At 42.9% G+C, this 24320-nt stretch overlaps 1 protein-coding gene across 5 annotated transcripts in view; it reads right to left on the bottom strand.

The window, feature by feature from the left end:
- FGD5 (FYVE, RhoGEF and PH domain containing 5) overlaps positions 1-24181 on the bottom strand; it is a 134483-nt gene extending 110302 nt beyond the window's left edge. For 2 of the 5 annotated variants that reach the window (XR_013982981.1, XM_080995518.1), the window contains exons 1-2: positions 24062-24180; positions 13299-16266 (exon numbers count right to left, since the gene is read on the bottom strand). Coding sequence is in view for 4 of the 5 variants with exons in the window: in XM_080995518.1 (XP_080851644.1) it covers positions 13299-16266; positions 24062-24077 (2984 nt within the window). In the remaining variant the exon portion in view is untranslated. Of the gene's footprint in view, positions 1-13298; positions 16267-24061 lie in introns of all 5 variants that reach the window. The other 3 variants (XM_080995517.1, XM_080995516.1, XM_080995515.1) reach the window with 3 other exon arrangements.
- Between the last annotated feature and the right edge of the window lie 139 nt (positions 24182-24320).

Here is a 24320-nt window from a genome sequence, read left to right as displayed (position 1 = left end):
CTGTATGCTATAAATAACTGTGTCGGATTGAACAACAGACCATAAACTATTGAATTAGATTTGTAACAACTGCAACTACAACACCCAAAAGCAATTGCATTTTTAATGCTATGGGATATAGGCACTGTGTATCATTAAGTAGCAAGGAAAAGAAGATTCACGGGCTGCCTCAGAGTGGTAATGCGCCATGCCTCATCCAATAAATCTTTGCAATAAGAGTCGGCAAACGGCATATAGAGAAGATAATGCATTCCTATGCAGGATAGAACAGGAGTTGGTGATTTCTAATGTGAACATACGCTGGCCATATTCTCATTCTTCTTCTCATTACAGGCAATACCGGACTAGTTTTGCAGGCTGATGAACTCCTTTCCTATCTGTAACAATTTTTGCACTCTGGTGACGGGAGCAGAAGAGACAAATATTATAGCCAAGGTAGTATACAGTCAATGTTGCTAATGGCACCAGGAAGGAATAAACAATCATATGGTCTAGTAGTTACAGTTGCTGTTGTATACGGCAGTGTTTTGCTTCCATACCACTGGTTGTGATAAAGGCACAGCATCACGTGCACAACTAATTGCTACTGGCACATCATGCTACCTTAGGTATTAGCTGGTAAAGGGGAATCCGCACAGACATGTCTCTGATTATTAACAATAATGGTGATGAATTTAGCTGATGTAATCCCGTGAATGCTTATACAGTGGTACCTCGGGTTACAGACGCTTCAGGTTACAGACTTCGCTAACCCAGAAATAGTACCTCGGGTTAAGAACTTTGCTTCAGGATGAGAACAGAAATTGTGCTCCGGTGGCGCGGCAGCAGCAGGAGGCCCCATTAGCTAAAGTGGTGCTTCAGGTTAAGAACAGTTTCAAGTTAAGAACAGACCTCCGGAACGAATTAAGTACTTAACCTGAGGTACCACTGTACATAGTGCTAAACTTTTAAGAAACTACTGCATGAGTGGGTTAAGACTATAGGGTAAGCTGTCCTGTCAGGCTTAGCACCTTGGGAGGAAGGATTACCACTTTGTTCTCTCACTTCCACCATGTGAACCCTACCAGCAAGGAGATCCAAGCAAATTACGGTACTTAGAAACTCTTACCATTTCGGAACCTAAGTTATATTGTTTGTCTCTTCTTTTTGCTATATTAGGGTGTGAAACTTAATTTTTGCAAATTTATTCAGTGAGGGGACTTAAAATAAGTTTTTGGGGGGTGAGAAATTCAAATCTGCTATTATTTTTGTGATTGGAGACTTCCGGGTTGGCGCCATCGCCGAATGGCGGACTCCCTCCGAGCTCCGGAGGGAGCCTGCTCGGCAGGGGCTGGGTCCTACCGCACCGGCGATGCGGGGACCCTTAAAAACCACGGCCACGAGGGTCGTGGACATGGAGACTCGGCTGGCACCGCTAGCGCCCTCCCGACTCGTGAAGGAGCCTTTTTAAAGGCTACGGATCGGGTGCCGGGGAGAAGCGTGGTGCTTTGAGTCCTCTGCTATCCCTGCCGAGCGCAGCCGCATGCCATCCGGCGGAGAGCGCTGACTTCTTCTATTGAAAATTCGGACTTTTAGACAACAACCCGTGAGTAATTTGGAAACTGGGTTTAAAAGGAGGAAAAAAAGAATTTCTTTTTGAATTGGATACGAGCGGGGGGGGATCCAAAAAGGAAGTCAGTCCCCCCCCCCTATTGTAAACCTTTCAAGACAAGGACGGGGCAACCAAGGTCCAAAAAGATTTGTATTGCTGATAAAAACTAAGAATTCCACGATGGGGAATTATAAGAACTGTGCTGGAGGATGAACTGAGGGAGAAGAAACGTAACCCCCCCCCCTGGGAACCGGGGTGATTGAAGAGAGAGCCTGGTGAAAAGAGTCGGAGATTTTGACAGCTGTCAAAGTAGCTGTCAAAGTCGGAAAGCAGAGAGGATTTTATTATGAGAACTTTGCTGGCTAAATTTGTTACAATTTGCTACAACTTGTTAAAACTTGGATACAAAATGGCGAAAACATGGATAACAATCGGACTTTTGGACTAGAGAAGACAAAGTTATAACAATCCCCCTAGAGGAGTTTCGGGACATTACAAAGATGGTCGTAAGTGAAAAAAACACCATTGGAATTTTACAGGACTGGTTATCTTCTGGGAAAGCTGCGAAACGGAAATAATATTTTGTCTACAGGGTGTTCAGCTAAAGGAGACAATAGAATTTTCTATTGAAGAAAGGAAGGGACTGAACGCAAGTTTTTGTTCCTGAATAACAATAATCCCTGCAGACTTACTAAGCTTCTGAATTAGAACGTTCCAGCAGCGGAACAAGAGGACACTGGACTACAATTTGGAAAGAACAATGGGGGGAGTTTTATTAAAGATCTGAAGTTAAGTGTTCTAAAAATGATTATGAAAGGGAAAAAAAAAAAAAAGAAAGAAAAAACCAGCAAGGAGTTGGGGGAAATAGGTGATTTATGGATTGTAAGAATCCCAGGCGGATAACATGGTTTGGTGGTCAGGGGGAAATTAAACCGGGGACAGGGGGGGAGAACTAAAATCCAAAGGCTTGTTAACTTCTTTTTTTGAACTGGCTTTGTCTTATCTATTATATTCTTTATTTCTTATTTCTGATACTTTTATTATGTGGGGTGTTTTTATTATTAAAAAAAGGGAAATTGTGGAATGAAAATGGGGTGGGCCCTGGGAAAGAAATTTTTTGTGTTTTATTAAGGGTATTGATGTGGAGTGTAGAAATTTTAAATTCGAATAATGGTTTAAACAAATTAAGTTTTTAATTAGAACTGAGAGCTTGTGGAGCTAACAATATGAAAAAGGAATATGGTAGGGGTGGGGGAAGGGGGGAGTCCCAGAAAGTGGATATATGAAAATAAGGCTATGAACGTATTTTAATTCTTGCTTTCTGTATTTTCTGTTTTTTTTTTGAAAATCTTAATAAATATTATTTAAAAAAAAAAAAAAATATTTTTGTGATTGGACAACATTTAGCTTGGTAAATCTATGTTTGATGAAGAAGCACATAAACTGCTTTTGGAAAACCAAGGAATTTAAATTTTACCTTCTGAAAATGTCAGGTGATGCTAAATATTAAGAATAAGAATATATAATATAACTGCATGTACTTGGCAATCATTTTTAATTATTTCTATGCAAGTTTACACACATTTTACCTACCAAGTAAGACAAAATTATATTAATTTAACCAAAATATCTTTTGTATACCCAAATACTGTGGAATGCCCCCCCATCATACGTCAAACAGATAAATAACTATATGACTTACGGAATACATCTGAAAACAGCCCTGTACAGTTAAGTTTTTAATAGCTGATGTTTTGTTGTGTTTTTAATATTTTGTTGGGAGCTGCCCAGAGTGTCTGGGGCAACCCAGTCAGATGGGTGGTGTATAAAAAATAAAATTATTATTACGGTTATTATAAGTTGTGTTACAACTTTTAGCACCCCTCATTTTTGGAACCTGAAAGTTGAAAAATTAAACATGCCCTACTGTGTCCTGCCTTTGAAGCATTTGTAAGTAAACCATTTTTAACTTACCAAACATGTGGTCTTTTTCCGTGCTAAGGGAAGTGAGGAACTTAGAAGCAACTTAGAAGGAGATATTTTAAAAGTCTAACAGGCTATATTTCCATGCTTTACTTTGCTGCATGTTTCGTGATTTTAAATCTCTGCTAGGATTTTATATCTCTCACCAATGAGTACTTACCCCAAACCTGGATCTAGGCATGCAGGCATTACTTTTCTTTTCCCACATCTAGTATCCATTATTCAACCGAACCAAATTAACCAGCACAACATTCAGTGCTATTTTTCTAGAAAAAGAGGTGTCGGGACTCACCATGAACTCCTCCCTTGTTCTCTTATAATGTCAATGGCGCCTACCTGAGAGGTGCCGAAACGAAGTTCTGTGAGTTCCGGCTGAAAAAAAGTCCTGACAACATCCCTAGCCAACTTTATGATTCGACAATGTGTAGTTCCGCCCTGAATATTGTTCATCTTTCAGTCTTGGATTTCCTGATTGTATAAGGTAGGCTTCCCTTGCAACGTTCCTTATGATCACAGGATAAACACTGGGCGAGATATTTTGCTCCAAGAAAGCTTTCTGCCTAAATTGTACTCACTCGTGGATAAATTGGCTCATGTTTTATGCCCCAGTCTGACGTTTCAAGTGGCAAGCTGACAGCAAATGCCCTCAGCCAGGAAATCAGCTTGAAAGGGAGGGATTCAGCCAACAATTCCCACGCTGGCACTTGGCCTTGCTAGGCAATCCTGGCAGGCTGCCTTCTGGTCTAGTTATAAGAGGAACCCTGTGGATCCGACCAAAGAGGCATCTAATCCAGCTTTCTGCTTCCACACTGGCTGACCAGAAACATCTGAGAAGTCCACTGTCAAAATATGTAAGCAATAGCAGCACGCTTCCATTCTTGTGTCCCAGCCTTTGATATTTGTATGTAGAATCCATTTGACCCTAAAAATCCATCACAATCTTTTCCTTCATTAATTTGTGTAGCCCCCTTTTAAAGTCCTATAATTTGCAACAGCAAATTTGTACAAATTTGCCCTAAATCCCCAACTACTTTAATTGGATGAGTCCAAATTCTAGTATGATGTGCTGGGGGGTGGGGGTGGGACGGTGTCTCTCTGTCTACTTTCTCAAAGTAAAAAATTCCTTCCTGTAGCACCTTAAAGACCAACTAAGTTAGTTCTTGGTATAAGCTTTCGTGTGCATGCACACTTCTTCAGATACACACTTCAGAAGTGTGCATGCACACGAAAGCTTATACCAAGAACTAACTTAGTTGGTCTTTAAGGTGCTACAGGAAGGAATTTTTTACTTTGACTATGGCAGACCAACACGGCTACCCATCTGTAACTGTCTACTTTCTGTACACCATGTATTATTTTATAAGCATCTGCCATGGCACCTACTTACTGTACTTCTATCCCCCCACCACAAGCCAAATGTGTCTCCTTTACAGCCAAAGAGCTGATAAGAAAACAGCCCTGCTGCAGCACACTCCAAATGATCACTCTTAGTGCAAATCTATATCTTAATAATCAACATGGGGAAGGTGCTGAAAATGGCATATCCACATCAAATTGTCTCTCACTCTTCCGTAACATGAAGCACACCCCCACGGGCTGACAACCATCACAACCTGTGCATTTCCTACCCTTATCAGTTGTAGTCAATGGTGTGCAGTGGGGGAGAGGAAAACACACCAGACCGTTATCTCATTATGATACAGGAGGGGGTGAAAGAGGATACCATTCTTGGCAACAGACCCGTGGCCAGTGCCATGCATATCTCTGCCCTTAGGCAGGTTTCTTCCACACTACAGACCTTTCATGGTGCATTATTTTTTCCAAAACCAGCTACAAGTGGAATTAAACCGGAGGTTCCACACAGCACATAATAGACCACTATATTATCCGAGAGTGCCCTTTGTCCCACTGCCAAAACCCTCCAGTAATGTTTGCTCAACAGTAAGTTGCATCCAGCAAAGATTCCCAGCAATTTTTTTTCTTGTAGGTTCAACCTGTTTTATCGCTTTCTGATAAGTTTAAGTAGGGGATTAGCGATGAATAGCCTATTGATTACGTACTTCTTGACTCTCTAGGACTTCCAGGGAACTTTTCTCTTTTATTTTTTATGTCATTTTTATAGCAAAATAATGCTATTTCTCTATTACAATGTGGGGGGGGGGCTAAGTGATGTAAGGAAACTATTAATTAAAGTCACCTCTTTTTCCAGAAACAGTAACTGACAGTGGGGCAATTAACAGAGGCTATACAGAGGTTGAATCTGTAAACAGGAAGTGTTTAATCAAACGTGTAGGAGCCCTTAAAAAGCTCAGTAGTGTTTTGCTTATCTACACTAGACAGGCTTGTGCTGCAGTGAAGTATATCTACCCCTCCTTTTGCCACAATTTAGATATTAAAAACCAAAGGGGGACAGCACAGAAATCCACTTGAATGCAATGGAAGGACGACATCATCAGAATGCTCTGTAAACACTTAATGAATGAAGTTTTTCAAAAAGTGAAGAAACTTAGGAAGCCAATTTCAAAGGAAAGGGCTAGTGTGGAAACAACCATAGCATGCAGACCAGGACTTAACAGAGCTGTACAGCCAGGGCAGGCGAGATCCTACAGCAACATGCATCAGATACTGCATTGTCAAGGGGAAATGTAATATATTCATTCTTTGATTCTATTAACTCAATTTCCATTCCACTACATGGCCCATTTGAGCTCTCGGGGTGGCTAACCATAATAAACAGACAATAAAACAACAATAAAAACCAACAAAATAAAATACCAATTAAAAGAAGTGTTGCCAAGATAATAGTAAGACAGATTTGCAGTCACGAATAGATAGTACTGAGCTGTGGAATGTAAAGCTCAGACCTAAGGAAAGGCAAGAGTGAATTGCATCAGAAAGCTCTTTCACGAAAGTTTGAAAAGTGCACAAACAATATGCTCATAGATGAAACCCCCTTGTGCTGCTAGAAAGAGGGTATCAGTCTGGGCCCCATGTTATATGCATCATCTTCTCCACACCTCTAGGTAGTTAAGGAGCCTGATGGGAAAGATGGGAAAAGGTCTAGTTCTGCTCAAGAGTAGACCCACTGAAATGAATGAATCCCAATAAGATCTGCCCGATAATGTCATGGGGTCAAGTGAATAGGGCAAACATTTGAATTAGTCCACCATTTGCACCTTTTCGTGTGTTTGTTATACATTGTGTGAGTTACGAAGCATTTCATAACAACAACAACAACAACAACAACAACAACAACAACAACAATAATTTATTATTTGTACCCCGCCCATCTGGCTGGGTCTCCCCAGCCACTCTGGGTGGTGTCCAACAAAGATTAAAAATACATTAAAATGTCACACATTAAAAACTTCCCTTAACAGGGCTGCCTTCAGATGTCTTCTAAATGTCAGAAAGTAGTTTATTTCCTTGACATCTGATGGGAGGGCGTTCCACAGGGCAGGCGCCACTACCGGGAAGGCCCTCTGCCTGGTTCCCTGTGACCTCACTTTTCGCAGTGAGGGAACCGCCAGAAGGCCCTCAGCGCTGGACCTCAGTGTCCGGGCAGAATGATGGAGGTGGAGACGCTCCTTCGGGTACACTGAGCCGAGGCCGTTTAGGGCTTTAAAGGTCAGCATCAACACTTTGAATTGTGCTCGGAAACATAGACAGCACATCTGGCACAGTGGTTCGAGCACTGGACTGAGACCTGGGAGACTGAGGCTCTAGTCTTCACTCAGCCATGATGGTCAGGGGCCTGTGGCTGTTTCTTAGCCTAAGCCTACCTCACAGGGTTGTTGTGAGGTTATAAAGGGGAGTGTAAGACCCATGTCTGCCACTCTGAGCTTCTTGGAAAGAAAGTGGGATACAGACAACAGCTTTCAGTCAGTTTGTTTAACTTTGATCGCAATGATTGCCATTGCTGCGAATTAGTCCCTTGCAGAATAATTACAAGTCCTGAATTTCACCTTTTTTTTTACTTTGAAACCAATTAGCTTCTAGTGACAGCTGACAATCATCTCTGATTGTGCTGACAACTGTATAATAGGAGCCATAAACACAATTGGCGATTTGAAAACGTTAAAGCAGTGCAGTTTTCATCTTGTTAAAACTGCCCAGCGCTCTCATCTGCCTAATATTTGGAATGGCCTCATCATCCCCAGAATCTCTTATTCAATACTCTTACACCTTTACCCACAGAAGAACCATCTCACCCCCTGCACCAGACTATTGGGAATTCAGTGCTAACTAGCGTTATAGATCCCACGAAGCGTTGCCTTCTGTTTTGAAACATAGGAGTCACTCCCATTGTTCTGATGTTCAGAGGTCAGAGTTTCTGATGTATCCAAAACAACACCATCCATGGAGAACGGGGAGATATCATCGGGGGGGGACCCCAAGGTTTACAGAAGTACAAGCAATATTTTCTGGGGGGATACATAGGTGGGAACCCGGCCCCCAAACAGCACCAGGATGCATGCTCAATAGATGCAGAATGCAGACTGCAAGGCAGAAAATCAGGAGGGAAGGACAAGGGGATAAAATAACCTGAACAGGAAAATTCTACATTGCAACATTTTGTTCAAGTTCCACATGCACAGACTATAAGCCATACAAGACTGTGCAACTTTTCAGAGACAATGGACAAAAACCTTCATCCATCACCACCACGCCTTGCCACTGGAAAGAACCAAGAGCTGCCTGTGCAAGGAACAGAAGGAAATGACCTTGTACTAAATCTGACAAACGCTCCATCTAGTTCAGTATTGTCTGCCCAAACTGGCAGCAGCTGGCCAGGATTTGAGGCAAGTGCTACCTGAAGACCCTCTCTCCTGAAATTCCCGACAGTGAGTCAGGTTACTCATGGGGAGGCCATTACAACAGAGGTATTTGTCTTTCTTTCTGAACACACTGCTTCCCAAAATGTTGGGATTTCCCCGGGAAAATATAAAGTCTAGAATGATACTCCAAAAACAAGAGGTGAAAGGCAATATGCTGCTAGGCCACATCATGCAGCAGAAAACTCATCAGTGTGGGGCCCACAGGCCTTCTCCACACGACATGACTAACTACTTTTCACGGAAAGAACAACCTTAACGGCATTTCTAATGCTGCATTACCAAATTATATTTTAATTATTAATGCTAGTTGGCTAAATTTTGGGTAACGCTGGTAACTGCCCTTCAGGGGACAATGTTCCAGTTACTAAGCCCCACATCAGTAATTGAAAGGAAAGATTATCTCTTGCATGCTTTCATTACTGAGTTCTTTCGCTATCAATTTGATGGAATCTAATTAAAAAATATTAGCCAAGATATACCACACCCACCCACGCAAAGGCCTTTATCTCCCCTTTCTTTTCTGAAGAAAAGAAATTAAAAACCGAAATCTTTTCTCTGGCCAGTTGTAATAAACCCCTGCAAACACTGGGGCTTTCGAGGCATCTAAATGGTGTAGTAATTTGATAGTGTTTTTCGAATTCTGTTCATGAAACTCAATACAGAAAAACCATCGTAATGAGGACTAGAGCTGGTGCAGTACAGAGGCAGGTAAGAGACTGAGGTGCAAATCAGGAAGTCCCCAGATCACATTCTGTCTCTAGTATGAACTTGCTGGTTGATCTTAGACAAACCTCTCTTTCCTCGTCTTCATTTCCCAATTATAATACTGCCTCAACCTACAGGAGAGGTGAAGATCCCACGAGCCTCCTGATGTTAATGCATTATATTAAGCAAAGTGTGTATAGAAGTGAAAACACTGTACAAAAGCAGAGTACAAAATTTCTTTCAATATTAGGCATAATTGCATACAAAACTGGATATATCTGGAAGAGTGAAAGAAAATGTGGGACGATGGGAGTTGTATTCCAGCAACGTCTGGAGGGCCACCAGTTCCACACTGCTGCATTACAAAATGTTGTAAGGTTTGCAACTGGATAATATAAAGTGCTGTTTTGGGACTACAACTCCCATCATCCCTAGCTAACAGGACCAGTGGTCAGGGATTATGGGAATTGTAGTCCCAAAACAGCTGGAGGGCCAAGTTTGGCCATCACTGGCCTACACTGACTGTCAACCACTCTTGAGGGTTTCGAGCAGGGTTCTATCCCAGCCCTACCTGCAGAAACTGGGGGCTCAACCTGAGATCTTCTATATATGAGGCAGATGGTCTACCACTGGGATGTGGCCTTATTGATTTCAGTGGGTCTACTCTAAGAATGACTAAGTCTGGACCCAACCCACAATGCTTTAATTGAAACAGGGTTTTCCAGAACCATAGAGGAAATCATTGTCTCTTGTCTTCCTTTTACAAAATGGGTGGTTTCATTCAGTGCTTTTTTTCTTAAAAAAATGTTTAGGGGTACTCTCATTTTTCTACTCATATTTAAATACTGCCCCTCAATGGGGCCAAACTTAGATTCACAAAATGTTTAGGAGTATGCGTACCCCTGCATCCTCCCAGAAAAAAAGGCACTGGTTTCATCTGTTAAGTCTTTTCTAAAAAATAAAAATAAAAAGCAGTTGTCAGTTTTTCCCAGAGTACCAGTGCTGGCATACATAGAAGCTGCCTTGAATACCATGCTGAAACTTCCTGAACCAGTTTTGATTGGCTTTCCCTTAGCAGCCCCATGCTTCCATGGGAAGTTCATAAATGTGTCACAGCCATTTGCGTTGTTCAATATTTTTAACTTTTATCTGCAAGGAACACTCTGAAATTGCACTTCACTTGACAACAACAACAACAACAACAACAACAACAACGAAAGATATCAGTTTTCTCAGTCCAGATGCGACCACCAAAAGTGCCAGAGATAAACACCTATAAAGCCATGTGTCTGAGTTCAGCTACGAATGCATTTCTGTGTCAATATACTGCTGTCCAACCAAGGCTACCAGGCTGATAATAATGAAAAAACAGAATGGTGCATCCATTGACAAGTGAATCTAACTAGTATGATTCTTAAGATTTTTCTTTGGTCAGGTCCCCAGAAAGATATGTTAAAATCTATGCCAAAAAAAAATCAGGATTTGAATTTAGGTCTTGAAGGCAAGACAGTTTTCACCCACATCCAAGGATAAACTACATGTGCACGATGTCTTCTATTAGTACTTATTTATTTATTGAATTTGTATACCGCCCTTAATCTGAAAATCTCAGGGCAGTTCACAGCATAAAAACACAAGAAAAAACCACACAAAATGCATAATAAAAACAAGGGCAAGAACAAAACAATAACCCCCTTTCCACAAACACATTTAAAAGGATATAGGATCCTTGATGTTACACAGATGTGGAAACTGGTCCTCCAGATGCTGCTAGACTACAACTACCATCATTCCTAATTATTTACCATGCTGGCGGGAGTTGATGGGAGTTGGAGTCCAACAACACATCAAGCAGTGCTTTTTCTCAGGGGGCACTCAAGGGTACGCAGCACTGGCACCTCTTCTTTTTGTTGTTTAAAAATGGGTCATTTACTGTAACAACTTCACAGTGAGTACCAGCACCTACCTTATTTTTCGCTCTATAGGACACACTTTCCCCCCTCCAAAAATTAAGGGGAAATGTGTGTGTGTCCTATAGAGCGAATGCAGGCTCCTTGGCTTCAGCGATAGCAACGTGAAGCCTCCGAAGCGCAGAGGGAGAGCACCGACGCCTCTCGCTCTCCAGGCTTCAGGGATAGCCGCCTGAAGCCTGTGGAGCGCAGCGCGAGTTCCCGCTGCACTCCGCAGGCTTCAGGTTCCTTTTGCTGCAGCCAGGAAAGCAAGACTCTCCTGGCTTCAGCAGAGAGGGAGAGCTGCGCAATGCCCCTTCAGCAAAGTGGGAGGAGAAATGGAAGGGGGTATTTTTCTAGAAAGAAAGAACTGACCTCAAGGATCACCAGTTCCCCATCCTAGCTTTATTATGTCAGAGTATTAAAGCATTTTAGTTTAGCGTTGCATAGTTCAGCTGCTAACTGAAGCTGTGACCCAAGATTATGGGCAATGTACAACAAATGGTAAATAAAGTGAAAATCCCATTCATTTTTTAATAGAAATGTGTGTGCATTTGTCACTGGCTGGTTGACTTGACTGCCACCAAATATAATGATGAGTTTGGATAGCCCATAATAGCTAAGAAAATAGATGCTTCTTTCCCACACAGTTGTCCTTTCCTCTTTTTCTGCCTTGACTGGTATGGGGACAGATTTGCTTTCAAGTTGACTGGTGTTTCCTCTGAGTTATAAACCTGCGAGGGATTGTTAAGATGGAATGTCAAAGCAAAAGAAATCTTTGCTTTGATAAGAGAAAACTAGTGAAATTAAAGGTTAGATCAAGATAGGGGTCCCCCCCCCCTCCAAATGATCAGAAAGAAAAAAGCCTCACTGATGTCTCAGATCTCACAGCTTTGGATGAGTTTTTCTAATGATTCGAAAACTCTCCCAAACATTGATCATGACAGACTTTGGTAAAAATAGTGAACTTCACATAGTGTGTAATGGCTGAGTTTGGGGCAAGTCTACAGATTACTCCTTTAACTTTTGGGAACCAAAACTGACCCTTACAGGAGCAGATACGAATAACTGACATAAAAGCAGGTAATGTAGAATGCAGTGTGGGAGCTAAGGAGGCAGGTAGTGGATGAGCCACAAGCCCCACTGAAATGACAGCATCTAAATCAAACAAGCATGCAGACACATTATCCAGAATAAAAACAAGCAAGATTCAATCTAATCTCTGTAGAAGTTAAGAAGTTCCTTAAAGTAAGTGTTATGAGAAAAAAACAGCTCCTTTTCTCTTATGGGGTACCCAGGAGCCCATATAGAGTCATTTTGTAGGTTCTCTATTGGTAGGAGAAAATAACAGAGACCAACCAGAGAATATTGAGAATGAAAGCAGCTAGTAAGCCTGATCTTTATTAAAGCTGTTGCAACAGGGTGTTCCCCCACACACACAGAAGGGGGGGACCCCGAACCACGCACGCAAGCCCTTATATAGACATTTTAAATTGCCCGCCCAGGAGTCCAAGACCACCCCCAGAAACATCATACATCCATCACAGAAGGGGTGTAGCCCCAGACCACCCCCTTAATACATCAGAGAAGGGGCGGAAATCTGGGTGTGTTGTTTCTTCCTGTCTGCCAGGTTACCTGTTTGGATTACCTGGGCATCCTGGCCACTCCTTTGTTATGATAACTACTCATTTCCTAAATCCAGATCACAGGTCACAAGCTCACACCCTATGCATATCTTAAATGTGCCCTTAAGACAGGAAAGAGACAGTGGGGAGATTTCCCATTTCCTTCAACCTTGCAGAGAAATATTTGAGGTCATTTTGGGAGAGAGAAAATGGTTTCAGGACTTTTCTGTGGTTTTCAGACATGTGCTTTACATATTTGTATGTGATTGGTTGGTACATTTATGAACAACTATTTTATATATATAAGACCATTATAAAACTCTTATAACACTAAGCTTTGGTTTTCCCAGTGCTTCCATATATGGGGATCTACGAACCAAGCATTTAGATTAGGGGACATTGAAACTTTCTAGTGACTCGCTTTTAAAAATATATACTATGCCTTTTAAAAATACTGTATTCTTCCCACTCTTCTATAGAAAGCATTTCCTGAAAAAGGAAGATAAGCCCAGCAAAGTTGAGAATAAGCCTACAACTCCCAATACACAGGAAGCCTAGCTTCTCCGGTCAAGGCTAGCAGGCCTTACATAAATATGTGTTACAATACCTTTCAGTTTCCTGGCTGATAGGTTGCTGCTTGTTGTTCTCAAAGGCTGTAAAACTGCTCATATCCACATAGCCGTCATTCTCGTTTGCGGCAGATAATGCCCTGCTAGGATCTTCAAAAAATTCAGTAAAGGTCCCAGCCCTGGTTGGCCTTCGTGGGGGTATTTGTATGTTTTCATAATCAGAGTTCATAGCTGGGATGTTCTCATAGTCAGATGTATCAGCATTAGGAAATGAAATAGACCTGGGCTTAGTTAAAGGAAGGGGCATGAAAGGAGGCCTGGAGCGATCCTCAAAAGACTCCACCCGTGACACACTCCTACTAAAGGTTTTGGGCGTCCCTTTTCTTTTGCCGTCCTTGTAGAAGAGAACAGTTGGAGACTCAGATGCCCTCAGCTTGCCGGTCCGTGATATCAGCTGAGGGGAACTACTCAAACTCCTCCTGTCGAGTTCCATGAGTCTGGAAGGCCCATGATAACTAGACTCTGAGGAGGACCTTGAAGAAGAAACATGAACGTCCACATGGACTTTATTTTCCGTCTTCTTCTTGAACTTTAAGGTGAGGAACTTCTTGAAAGAGGACTTCTTTTTCTTGCAGTACTTATCGGGAGAGTCATTCTCAATTAAAAGTGAAGGCGAACTTTTTGTTATTGGCTTCTTGGTGATACAGGCAAGTTCAAAGGGAGGTGGAATATCCACAACTGAGGACGGGGTGGAGACCCCACTGGATGGAAGGTGATTCCTCTGGGAAAAACTACCCGAGGAACCAATGACGCAAGGCAAAGAGAGGTCTTCTGTTCTGTTTATTCTGTTGTAATCCAACATGGAGGTCTCACTTTCTCTATATACAGAGACAGGGATATCTCTGCCTTCTACTGAAAAAGATCGAGGGTATAAAACAAAGCGCCTTGGCTTTGCAGGTAGGGCTCTATTCATTTCCATTGTCTTTCCTTCTGACAGAGAGAAGCTATGGCTTACATCTTCAGACATGGTGGAAGCAGTGGCTGAGGACTGCAGTTCAGTATCTGGGCCTGTTTCTTCTGGAACTGTTTCTGGCACATACCCAGGCACTTTCCCGGACAGGGACCTTGTTCTAGTAACAATGCTTTTCCGATCAATGGAGAGCAAGTGGTTTTCACTGTCCATTCCCCCTCCCTCTCTGAAATCACTTGAACTATCTTGGACACCAGCCTCCCCCATTTCTTTTCCAGCACAGAGTATTTCATTTGCTGAAGGCAAGCTGTCTCCCAATACGTATGGGTCATCTAGGGAGTCACTGCTGATTTCTCCATCATTATCAGGAACAACCACCACTTCAGGGACTGCTGAAGTTCCATCAATCACATATTCACTGCCTGAGTCTATTTCCGTTTTTCCGGGGTGGCAAACATCCAGTTCTCCTGTGGAGTGCCAGGTACCTTCAGCTGTACCTTCATCAGGTGTACTTGGGGCAGTATCTTCAACACTGCTATGATCCACCACAAGCATTTGGTTATCTGATTGTGTATCTTCCAAAGCACACTCACTTATGCTGTGATCTCCAGGTAAAACATCTGACTTGGATCTTTCTGCCAGTTGCGAGTCAGATTCGAGCTCATTAACTTCTTGAAGGCTGAAGGGCTGGTTATCACTGTTCATTTCAGTCCCTTCTAATGGCAAATCTTCTTCAGAAGAGTCTGGAGCATCCTCACTGCACTCTTTTTCAAAGGGAATGATCTGGCAGCTGTCGTCCATGGTCTCTGTGTCTACCACTTCATCCTTTTGTTCTTTGGAGTCTTCCCTTCTATCACATGCTGCCTCTGATGTTTCCTCCTCGCTTTTCATCTCAGTGGTTTGGTAGCCATCATCTGTATTTTCTTCCTGTTCTACGCTTGTTTCACATTCATCCGCTGGGTCTAGTTCCTCCTCCTTTTCAGCACCGGCTTCATTTGTGGCCTCCCCCAAAGTCTCTTCAGGATCAGGACCAGCTTCATGTAGTTCTAATCCAGTATCTACTTCTTCAGAATCATTAGCAAGAGGGTCGCTTAGGCTTGCACAAGTATCCTCTGCAAACTCTGTTTCTATATTTGAGGCTGATTCATCCCCATCATTATCCATTGGGCCCATTTCTGCATCAGCCTTAGACTGCTCCTCTTCTAAAACCTGAGATAGACCTTCCTCTCCTGGAGCCTCACAAATTGCTGACTGATCCTCTGAAGATGATGTTGGCGCCTCTAAATGCTGTAAAATAATATCTTCACATATGGCATCATTCAAAGCCTGATCTCCATTCAAAATCTTATTGTCCACATTATACTCATTATTATCCTTTACCAGATGTGGTTCTTGGAGTGCTTCATCAGAGTCATTTGCACAGTTCATCTTCTTCTCATTGGCATCAGTTTCACAATCCACCTTGTCATATCCATCCTCAGAAGCACCCTCCTTTTCAAGGGCTTCAGCATTGCCAAGAGCTTGAATTTCGGATGGTTCAGTTTCATTGTTCTCCAATAAATTTATTTCAAGATCACCGATGTCATTGCTGTGGGTACAGCCATCCTCTTCTTCATGTGCTTCCTCAGGAGTGTGCAAGGTCTCGTTCTCTGCTGATTCTTGCTCATGTTCAAAGTCATAAACTTTATCAATCAATTCATCTTCAGAAATCACTATATATTCATCATCAGCTTCTGATCCTAAGAACTCTGTGTTGTTGCACTGATTTCCTTCATAAAGCTCTCCCTCCAGTTTTCCATTGGTACATTTGTTCAAGGTATTGTTGGCATGAACACTGGATCGCTGTAGAATCGATGGATCGTTGTCAGCAGAGATTTTTGGCTTGGGAGCAATGGGTGGTTTTGGACCTCTAGACATAGAGTTTGAATTGTTAAGTGTGCCAGACCTTGATAGCGACGGAGGAAATTTGGAAGCAGCTATGGAAGCGAGATGACTGAGAATCTTTGGTTTTGGTGCTAATGGTGGCTTTGTAAGATCTGGAGAAGGAAGGAAGAACAGGAAAAGCTATATTAGCAAGCTTCTATATATATTGAGTTGTTAGTGCTATAGTACTTAAAATATAGAGATACAAAGTCGCTGATACATCAGTTTAGATTGGTGGAGAAAAAATTGCCCACATTCCCCAAATGGCATATGGTTGATCATTGTGGGAAACTGGACACTGGACAATATATCCAACAGGGCTCTGCTTACATTTTTAACCTATGACCCATCCAAGCTGAATGCAATTGCCCAGCCATATACTTTGCCACATGCTTGGAAACCCCACCTTTGCTTGATAACAAAGCTGTGTGATATTCATTTGAATGAGTTACAAATTAGATAAGCCTAATAGTTCAAATAGATATAGATATAGTGACTGAATGTGGCAATAAAACTATGACAGCAGCATTCCCTGGATAACAATGACCTGTTTTATACACAGCACTAAACTGTGGTTTGTTTGATGATCTGAACCCTATCCAGTCTTAACTATGGTTCACGTACTGCCAACAAACCATGACCTGAAGCCATAGTGGGCTGTTGGGTTACAAATCCAACTATCGGGGTAAGAGCTATCAGGGGATGGACAGGGACCAAGCCTTTACAAAACAAGCCATGGCTTATTTGGCTGTCCATGGGAATTGTGGTTAGCTCATGATTTGTTAAACAAACCATGGCTTTGTGTTCCATGAGAACCATGCCTATAAGATTACCCTGTTGGCAAGGTTATTTTTACAGTTACATAGCTGTCAACTTACAGATTTGAAAATAAGAGACCAGCAGCCTTGAAAATAAGGGATCAGCAGCCAAAATAAGGGATTTTCCAAGCACAGGTATGTTCAACTTCTGAGCTCCTCCAAGCCAAGGGCAGAAAGCCCAGCCAGCAGCCAAACGAAGCCTCAAGCGGTGGTTCCCACAGCGCAGCAAACCGGCAAAGGGGATGCAGCAAGGAAAACCACCGTCACCTCTCCTCTGGGAAGCGCTGAGCAAAGGCAAGTCCCCAGGCAATGCGGCCGATTTGATCAGCACAAGACATGCAAGCTCCACCCCCCAGTCGTTCTTAGACTCCTTATTGGGTGAGCAACGCAGCCAAGCAACACAGTTGGAGCCTCCCTCCTCCCTGGCCGGCAGGGAGGGAGGGAGAGGAGCTGCTTCCTTTGAAACCCGGGAAATTTAAGGGACATCATCAATAAGGGACAGCAGCAGGACACAGCGCTGGGATAAGTGACTCTCCTGCCAAATAAGGGACAGTTGACAGCCATGCAGTTATCTTTAAACAATGAAAACAAATTATTTTTAATCAACTGATGAACCAAAACTCTTACTTCCACTGACTACCAAATTATTTTTAATCAACTGATGAACCAAAACTCTTACTTCCACTGACTACCATAGCAAACAAATCCAAAGATATTCCAGTGGCAAGTCAGTCAATAAAGAATAATTGTCAATAAAATGTGGGCATTTCATTAAAGAACTGCTCTCCCGCCGAAAGTGATGGGACTTAAAAGTGCTTGACTTTGGCTAAATGAAGTGCCTCCCAATGAAGTGGGCAATATTTGTGATCAAGACATGAGGCTGGAAATGGTGTCAACACAAGTTCACCTTCCCCAAATAATTCCTTCCGTTGTTTTGCTTCTTCTAAAGATCAACACAATAAGGGTAAGTCTCTTTGGCAAGCAGCTTTCTTTTGCTTTAAAGTTACTGTTGGTACTCACAAAAGCTTTATGATGGATAGTCTTGGTGGCTATTGACTCTGTTTTAGTTGCAGAAGAGGAGGGAATAGTAGCTTTCTTTGCCACACCCCAGAGCAGGATATCACAAGACTTGTTTGCTTTCTGCCAGCTTGAGATATACAAGAGAATTCCTGCTGTTCCTGAACCTTGTTTATTATCCCAAATCACAATTTGGTGTGGGTTTCCCTTGCATTGCCGTAATGCCACATAAACAAAAATCCAGTTTATGACGGCTTTTGATTGTTCAAACACACTTGGGGAGTGCATGCCATTAAACCTTCCATCCCATCAACTCAGTTAAATACAACTACACTTAAATATAACAACAGCTTAAGAGATTTGTAATGCTTGGGGGGGGGGGGGGATGAAGAAACGGTTAAATAAAGGGGAAATAATCCCTCCCAACTTGCCCAACCCATTTTGCTTACTTTCTGAGGCTGGTAGTTCTCCAGACAAAACAAAACCCTTTCTTTAAACAATATAGATTATGGGAAGAGTTTTAGGAAAAGGTTTTCCCCAAGCTATCTACAACAAGGCAACCATCTCCTTGCTGAGTCATGTACCCAAAGAGATGCCTCTAGGAAGCTCAAAGAACAGCCTTCTCTTGCCATTTGTGCCCATTTTTCACATAAAGGCTGTCTCTAAGTTCTATTTTGATATCATAGATCAGGGGTCAGCAAAATTTTTCAGCAGGGGACCAGTTCACTGTCCCTCAGACCTTGTGGGTGGCTGGACTATATTTTTTGGGGGGGGGGGATGAACGAATTCCTATGCCCCACAAATAACCCAGAGATACATTTTAAATAAAAGGACACATTCTACTCATGTAAAAACACACTGATTCCCGGACCATCCGCGGGCCGGATTTAGAAGGCGATTGGGCTGGATTTGGCCCCCGGGCCTTAGTTTGCCTACCCATGTCATAGATGATAACAGCCATGGATCCTCCATGAATTTGTCTAGAACTTTTGTGATCTCGGTACCTGGAATACAACGCCTTTATCCATTACTGTTTCTCTTTTCAATTTACGGATGTATAGATGAAGTCGCCAATACGGAAGTGGGCACTGCTGTCTAAGAAAGAGATCCATGAACTGGAATGCATCCAGAGGGGTGTGTCAAAGATAGTTAGAAACCTCAGGACTAGGTCCTACAAGGAGAAAAGGTGTAAGGAGTTGGAAAGCATGTTGAACCTGGAGAAGAGACAGGGCAGGTGGTAACCCTTCAGGTTTTTTAAGACAGTTCTGTAGTAGATGGAGCAATTTCTACACAACAGCCATGTTTAAATATCCGAAGGACTCTCAGCTGCCTCTTCTCTATCTTCTCCAGATGGAGTGAATTTGGCCTCAACTGATTTGGGTCCTACCTTATGAAGCAACAAGGTTCAAGTGACAAGAAAGGAGATTTTGGCCATATGGTTGACAGTGGCCTTGCCTTTTAATTACCAAATAGGATTTAAGCTTTTGACTCATCTTTAGGAGACGTATGGGAAATGAGCAGCTTGCCACAAGAACTTTATCAAAGGTTTGAACCAGATTGTACGAAAGAAGGAAGCCTTTGGGGAGCCATATGCAGCCAGATTCACACAGTGTCTCACTGGCATTATCCAATATTCCACGTTCTAATATTTCTAAGAGTGCCATCTTCCCACGATTGCAAGATCTTTAATTGTTACGACCTGCTATTGACTAAGCTCATTTTAATCACTTCCCCATATCTTCTGAGTACCAGTGACCAGGGTGTGCATGTGTAAGGTACGCAATCAAGTAATAATAATAATAAAAATCTCTCCCAGGACAAAGTATCTCAGTGACACTTTTGTCGGGGGCAATTTCACTCCCAATATGTTTCTGCCTCCGTTGCAGCTGGCCAGTGCAGAGGTTTTCCACTGTGACTTTGTGAAGGACAAAATATACAGCACCATGAGAAGCATGTAGGCTTTTAAAATGGTAAACATGCCTGTTTGTTTCAAAGATCTGTCACTGGGCTGCTGGGTTGAGAAGGGGGGCGGATCAGATCAGAGAAGAAAAAGACACCCTGTACCTATGGAAAACTGTTTTGGATCAGACAGTTTTTCTTGTGTTTCTCCTCCCCTTATTGTTTGAGGTTTCCTTGTCAGCATCTGTTTCTTCCTCTGCTTGTCCACTTTCCTCTGGGTGAGACTCTGTTCCAGCAGAGCTACATCCCTTTTTGGAAAGTCCATTCAACTGCAATTTCAGAGCCTTAAAGAAATTCTCTAATGAAGAGGCAAGCAATTCCCTGCCTCCCCCCCCAAAAAAAGCTTGAAGTGGTAATGTTAGGCTTTTAATTCTTTATTCTTCCTCATATGAGGCTCATCCAGACTTCATTTTGTGCCAAGTTTCTAGTCTGTGCTTTAAAGTGCCATGTCCAGACCCTTTTTTAAAAAAAAAAAAATGGTCCTGGTGCTTTCCCCATGAAAACTCTCTCTTTTACTGCTGCATTGGTGCAAACAGCAATTCATGGAAAACCTGAATTGCTATTTGTTCTGATTCAGTCTTAAAGAGTGGGTTTTCATGGGGAAAGCAATGGAGCAAAACAAAAAAATAAAATAAAAAGGCACTTGGACCCAGTGCTTTAAAGTGTGGGCCTTTGCCTAAGAAGTGTAGGGCAAAGTGTACATTAGCCCATGGTGGTAAGACCTCTGTTGCACAAATTCACATCATGGATCTGCACAATTATGCAAGGAACAGATCTGCAAAGTGGTGCCTGGACTCTAAAGTAGTTATATCTCAGAATGCAAACCCTGTGTTGTTCTGAATGTGGAAACACAGCAGAGGGAAAGTACACGGGACTTTAGGAGAACAGAGCTGCTCAATCATCACAAATGCAATCACTTTCAGGATATCCACAAGTCAATTGTCTTTGCATAGTGCTTGATTCATCTGGAAAATGTGCCCTAGGAACCAACCCCAGTATGACTATTGTGCCTACACATTGTAGGGGAAGATCCAGTGCCATTGGGCAAGTTGTCTTTCAGGTAATCCTGGAACACATCTGGAAAACCACCACTCTATAAATCATAAAAAGAGCAACCTCTTACATCTATCTGTCACATAGAAGAGGGAACAAGCTTGCTTTCTCCTGCTCTGGAGGGCAGCACTCAAACTAATGGCTTCAAGTTACAAGAATAAACATCAGGAAGAACTTTATGACAGTAAGGATTGTTCGACAGTGGACTCCCTTGGGAGGTTGTGGGCTCTCCTTCCTTGGAGCTTTTTAAGCAGAGGTTGGATGGCCATCTGTCATAGATGCTGTGACGGACAGCAGAGCCAGACTAGAGTCTGGTGATGCAGTCCCCCTGAAACTCCACCAGAGGCTGAAGCCTCTGGCTGATGGGCTACAGAGTCAGCTAGCCACAGGGGGGAAGGAACAGCACTTTTGGGGGAGGGGAATAAAAGCAGCAGTTTCTGAGGGAGAGAGTTAGATAGGGCTTCATCTAAGATGAGATATAGGACTGGATTTGAGAAGAGGGATAGGATTTGATTTGAGATGTTTAGAAAGGTTTCAGGTTGGGAGATAGGGAGTGAAATAGGGAGAATAATAATAATAATAATAAATTTTATTTATATCCCGCCCTCCCCAGCCAAAGCCAGGCTCAGGGCGGCTAACAACAAACAAATAATCAAACAATCAAATAATCCAACATTCTAAAACATTTCATTATAAAAATTAATTAAAATCAAATTAATGGCAACCGTTAAGCAAAGTTCTGTGCAGGTTGCCAGAGGAGGGAGTCAGGCTGGGCCCTGACCAAAGGCCTGGTGGAACAACTCTGTCTTGCAGGCCTTGCGGAAAGATGTCAGGTCCCGCAGGGCCCTAGTCTCTTGTGACAGAGCGTTCCACCAGATTGGAGCCGCAGCCGAGAAAGCCCTGGCTCTAGTTGAGGCCAGCCTAACCTCTCTGAGGCCTGGGACCTTCAGGATGTTTTTATTTGCAGACTGTAGGTTCCTCTGTGGGGCATAGACTCAGAAATGGTTCTGAGTTATACCATTTGGAACACCTCAGGTGTGGGATTGTAAAGAGAGTGGGTAATTGTGGAGAAGTGCCCCTCGCTCATGAACCAAAGTATTAAGTTGTGAAGGAAGCAGCAAGGAAATGTCCGGAGGTGACAGTGAGAAGGAGGTGGGCTCTCTCAGACAGAGGAAGCACCCACTGTGAGGACACCTTGCCCAAGGCCACACCCAAGGCCACGAACCAGCAATGGTCTGCAGCAGGAGTTCCCAGACTATGGTCTGTGGACCACCAGTAGTACGTGAGCTTCATTCAGGTGATCTATGGCATGTCTGTGGATTTACGGTTGAAGACGGGAGATGGCACACCCATTGCATCAAATATTCATATTGATTTTAATTGCATTCTCATTGCTTCTTTTATTTCTTGTATTGTATTTTACTGCATTGCAATCTGAATTCTGCAGAATTCAAATTGTAATACAATAAAATACAATATACAAGAAATAAAAGAAGCAATAAAAATACAATTAAAAAGCATACAGCATCTAGCACAGGGCATTACAACAGGCATAAAAGCCATTACGTGGTCCACCAAGACCTTCAGCAATTTCCTAACACTATCAGTAAAGCTAAAACCAAAGGCTTGGCAATCCACTATTACTGACTATAATAATAAAAGATGAATATTTTTTTTATCCTCATTTATTTTAGCTCATTTCAGAAGTGCTGCACTGAGATGAAGTCTACAAATGCTAATTTCTGCTCCTCAGGCTATCTTAACCACCCAATAAACCACAGTTTAATAGGGCTGTGCTGATAAGCCATATTATCATTTTTCCCTCAGAATTTAGATAAATCTGGAGCATATGCTTTGTGACCTGATTCCCATATGTTATAGAGATTGTTAAATTGATGGGTTGGAGTGATTTACAAGGAAATAATTCCAGCAAGAGGAGCTCCGCTGACGTTATAAACCATCTGAGCTGTCATCAACGGTATCGTAGAATGAAACTGTAAATAATTTCAAGACGACATGGATTTTCACACCCCTGGGGTTTCACTCTTTTTCATGAGCTGTGTCTATATATGAGGTCCAAACTAGGTATCACGATTATGAGGGATGTGTGTGCAAGCCGTAACCCCACATCTCCCCAGCAACTTCAGCCGCCATTGCTTCCTCAGAATTTCACCGCCACTGCTCAGCATGCTTTCTGAAGAACAGGGACAGGGCAGACTTTGGTCTTTCAAATTTCAGCAGCACCAAAATTCAGCAGTGAGGCATCCCTCATCTTTTACCTTCCATTCTGCTCAATTCACTACATCATAGTTGTGATCACACTGCCCTAAATCCGCCTCTGACAAGGGCTGGGGAACCTTTCTCAGCCTGAGAGCTGCATTTCCTTCTGGGTAACTTTCTGAGGGCCAGAGGCCAAAGGAGGTGGAGCAATGAATGATAATTGCCCCTTTGTACAGTGAGCTTACTTTTTACACACATTCCCACACCCATCTGTATCCTCCACTCATGGAAGCAAGAGGCATTGTTAGAGTTTAAAAAACATATTCTGGACAAAAATAGTTGGCATGTGAAGTAAGGGATGTGGCCTGTGGAGAGGGGGAGTAGCTAGATGGAGAGAAGTGGCAAACTTTGGGCTTTCATATCTTGGCAAGCGCCCTGTGCAACACTAAAATTTAGAGCCCCCTGCCTCTCACGCTCTGTTCTACAGCATTGTTTTGGTGACCCCTGCAGGGAAGCATCCAGTGTGACCACGCCAGTCATGCCACGCAAAAACGCCTCTGCTTGGAGGGCTACATTTGGCCCTCAGGCTTGAAGTTCCCCACTCCTGCTGCTGAGGGTGGCAAAACTTAGCGGACTTCATCACATTCTGTACTAAACTTCCTTTACTGGGAGGATTCAGGGAGGAGAGGTGTGGCTGCCAGTGGCACCATTAGTGCAGTACTTTGGGGTAGTACTCTAGGCCCCAATCAGCGAAATGAGTAGGAAGGCCTGCAAGTACAGCAGGGCTGGCTTTCCGTATTCTGAAGAGAAACACTACACATTATCGTCTAAAGGAGCTCACCTTCATCCCATGGCATCTAGAGGAGTTGGTCTTGCAAGGCCATTAAATCCAAGCAGGCCTGGCCCTGCTATAGGGCAGAGTGAAGCAGCCCCCTCAGGCAGCAGGTGGTGGTGGTGCAGTGAGCAGTGCAAAGGAATATTGTGTGTGTGTGTGTGTGTGCGCGCGCGCGTGTGCGCCTGGGGACCTGTCATGAACCCCTTAGCTAGCTTGCTGTCCTCAGGTTCATGGAAGATCCTGCCCAATAGCAGTGCTGAAGTAA

This window comes from Podarcis pityusensis, assembly GCF_964106645.2.
Source record: "Podarcis pityusensis genome assembly, chromosome: 2".
Taxonomy (NCBI): domain Eukaryota; kingdom Metazoa; phylum Chordata; class Lepidosauria; order Squamata; family Lacertidae; genus Podarcis; species Podarcis pityusensis.
The sequence above is the reverse complement of the archived record's forward strand: the minus strand, read 5'-3'. Positions and strand labels throughout refer to the sequence as shown.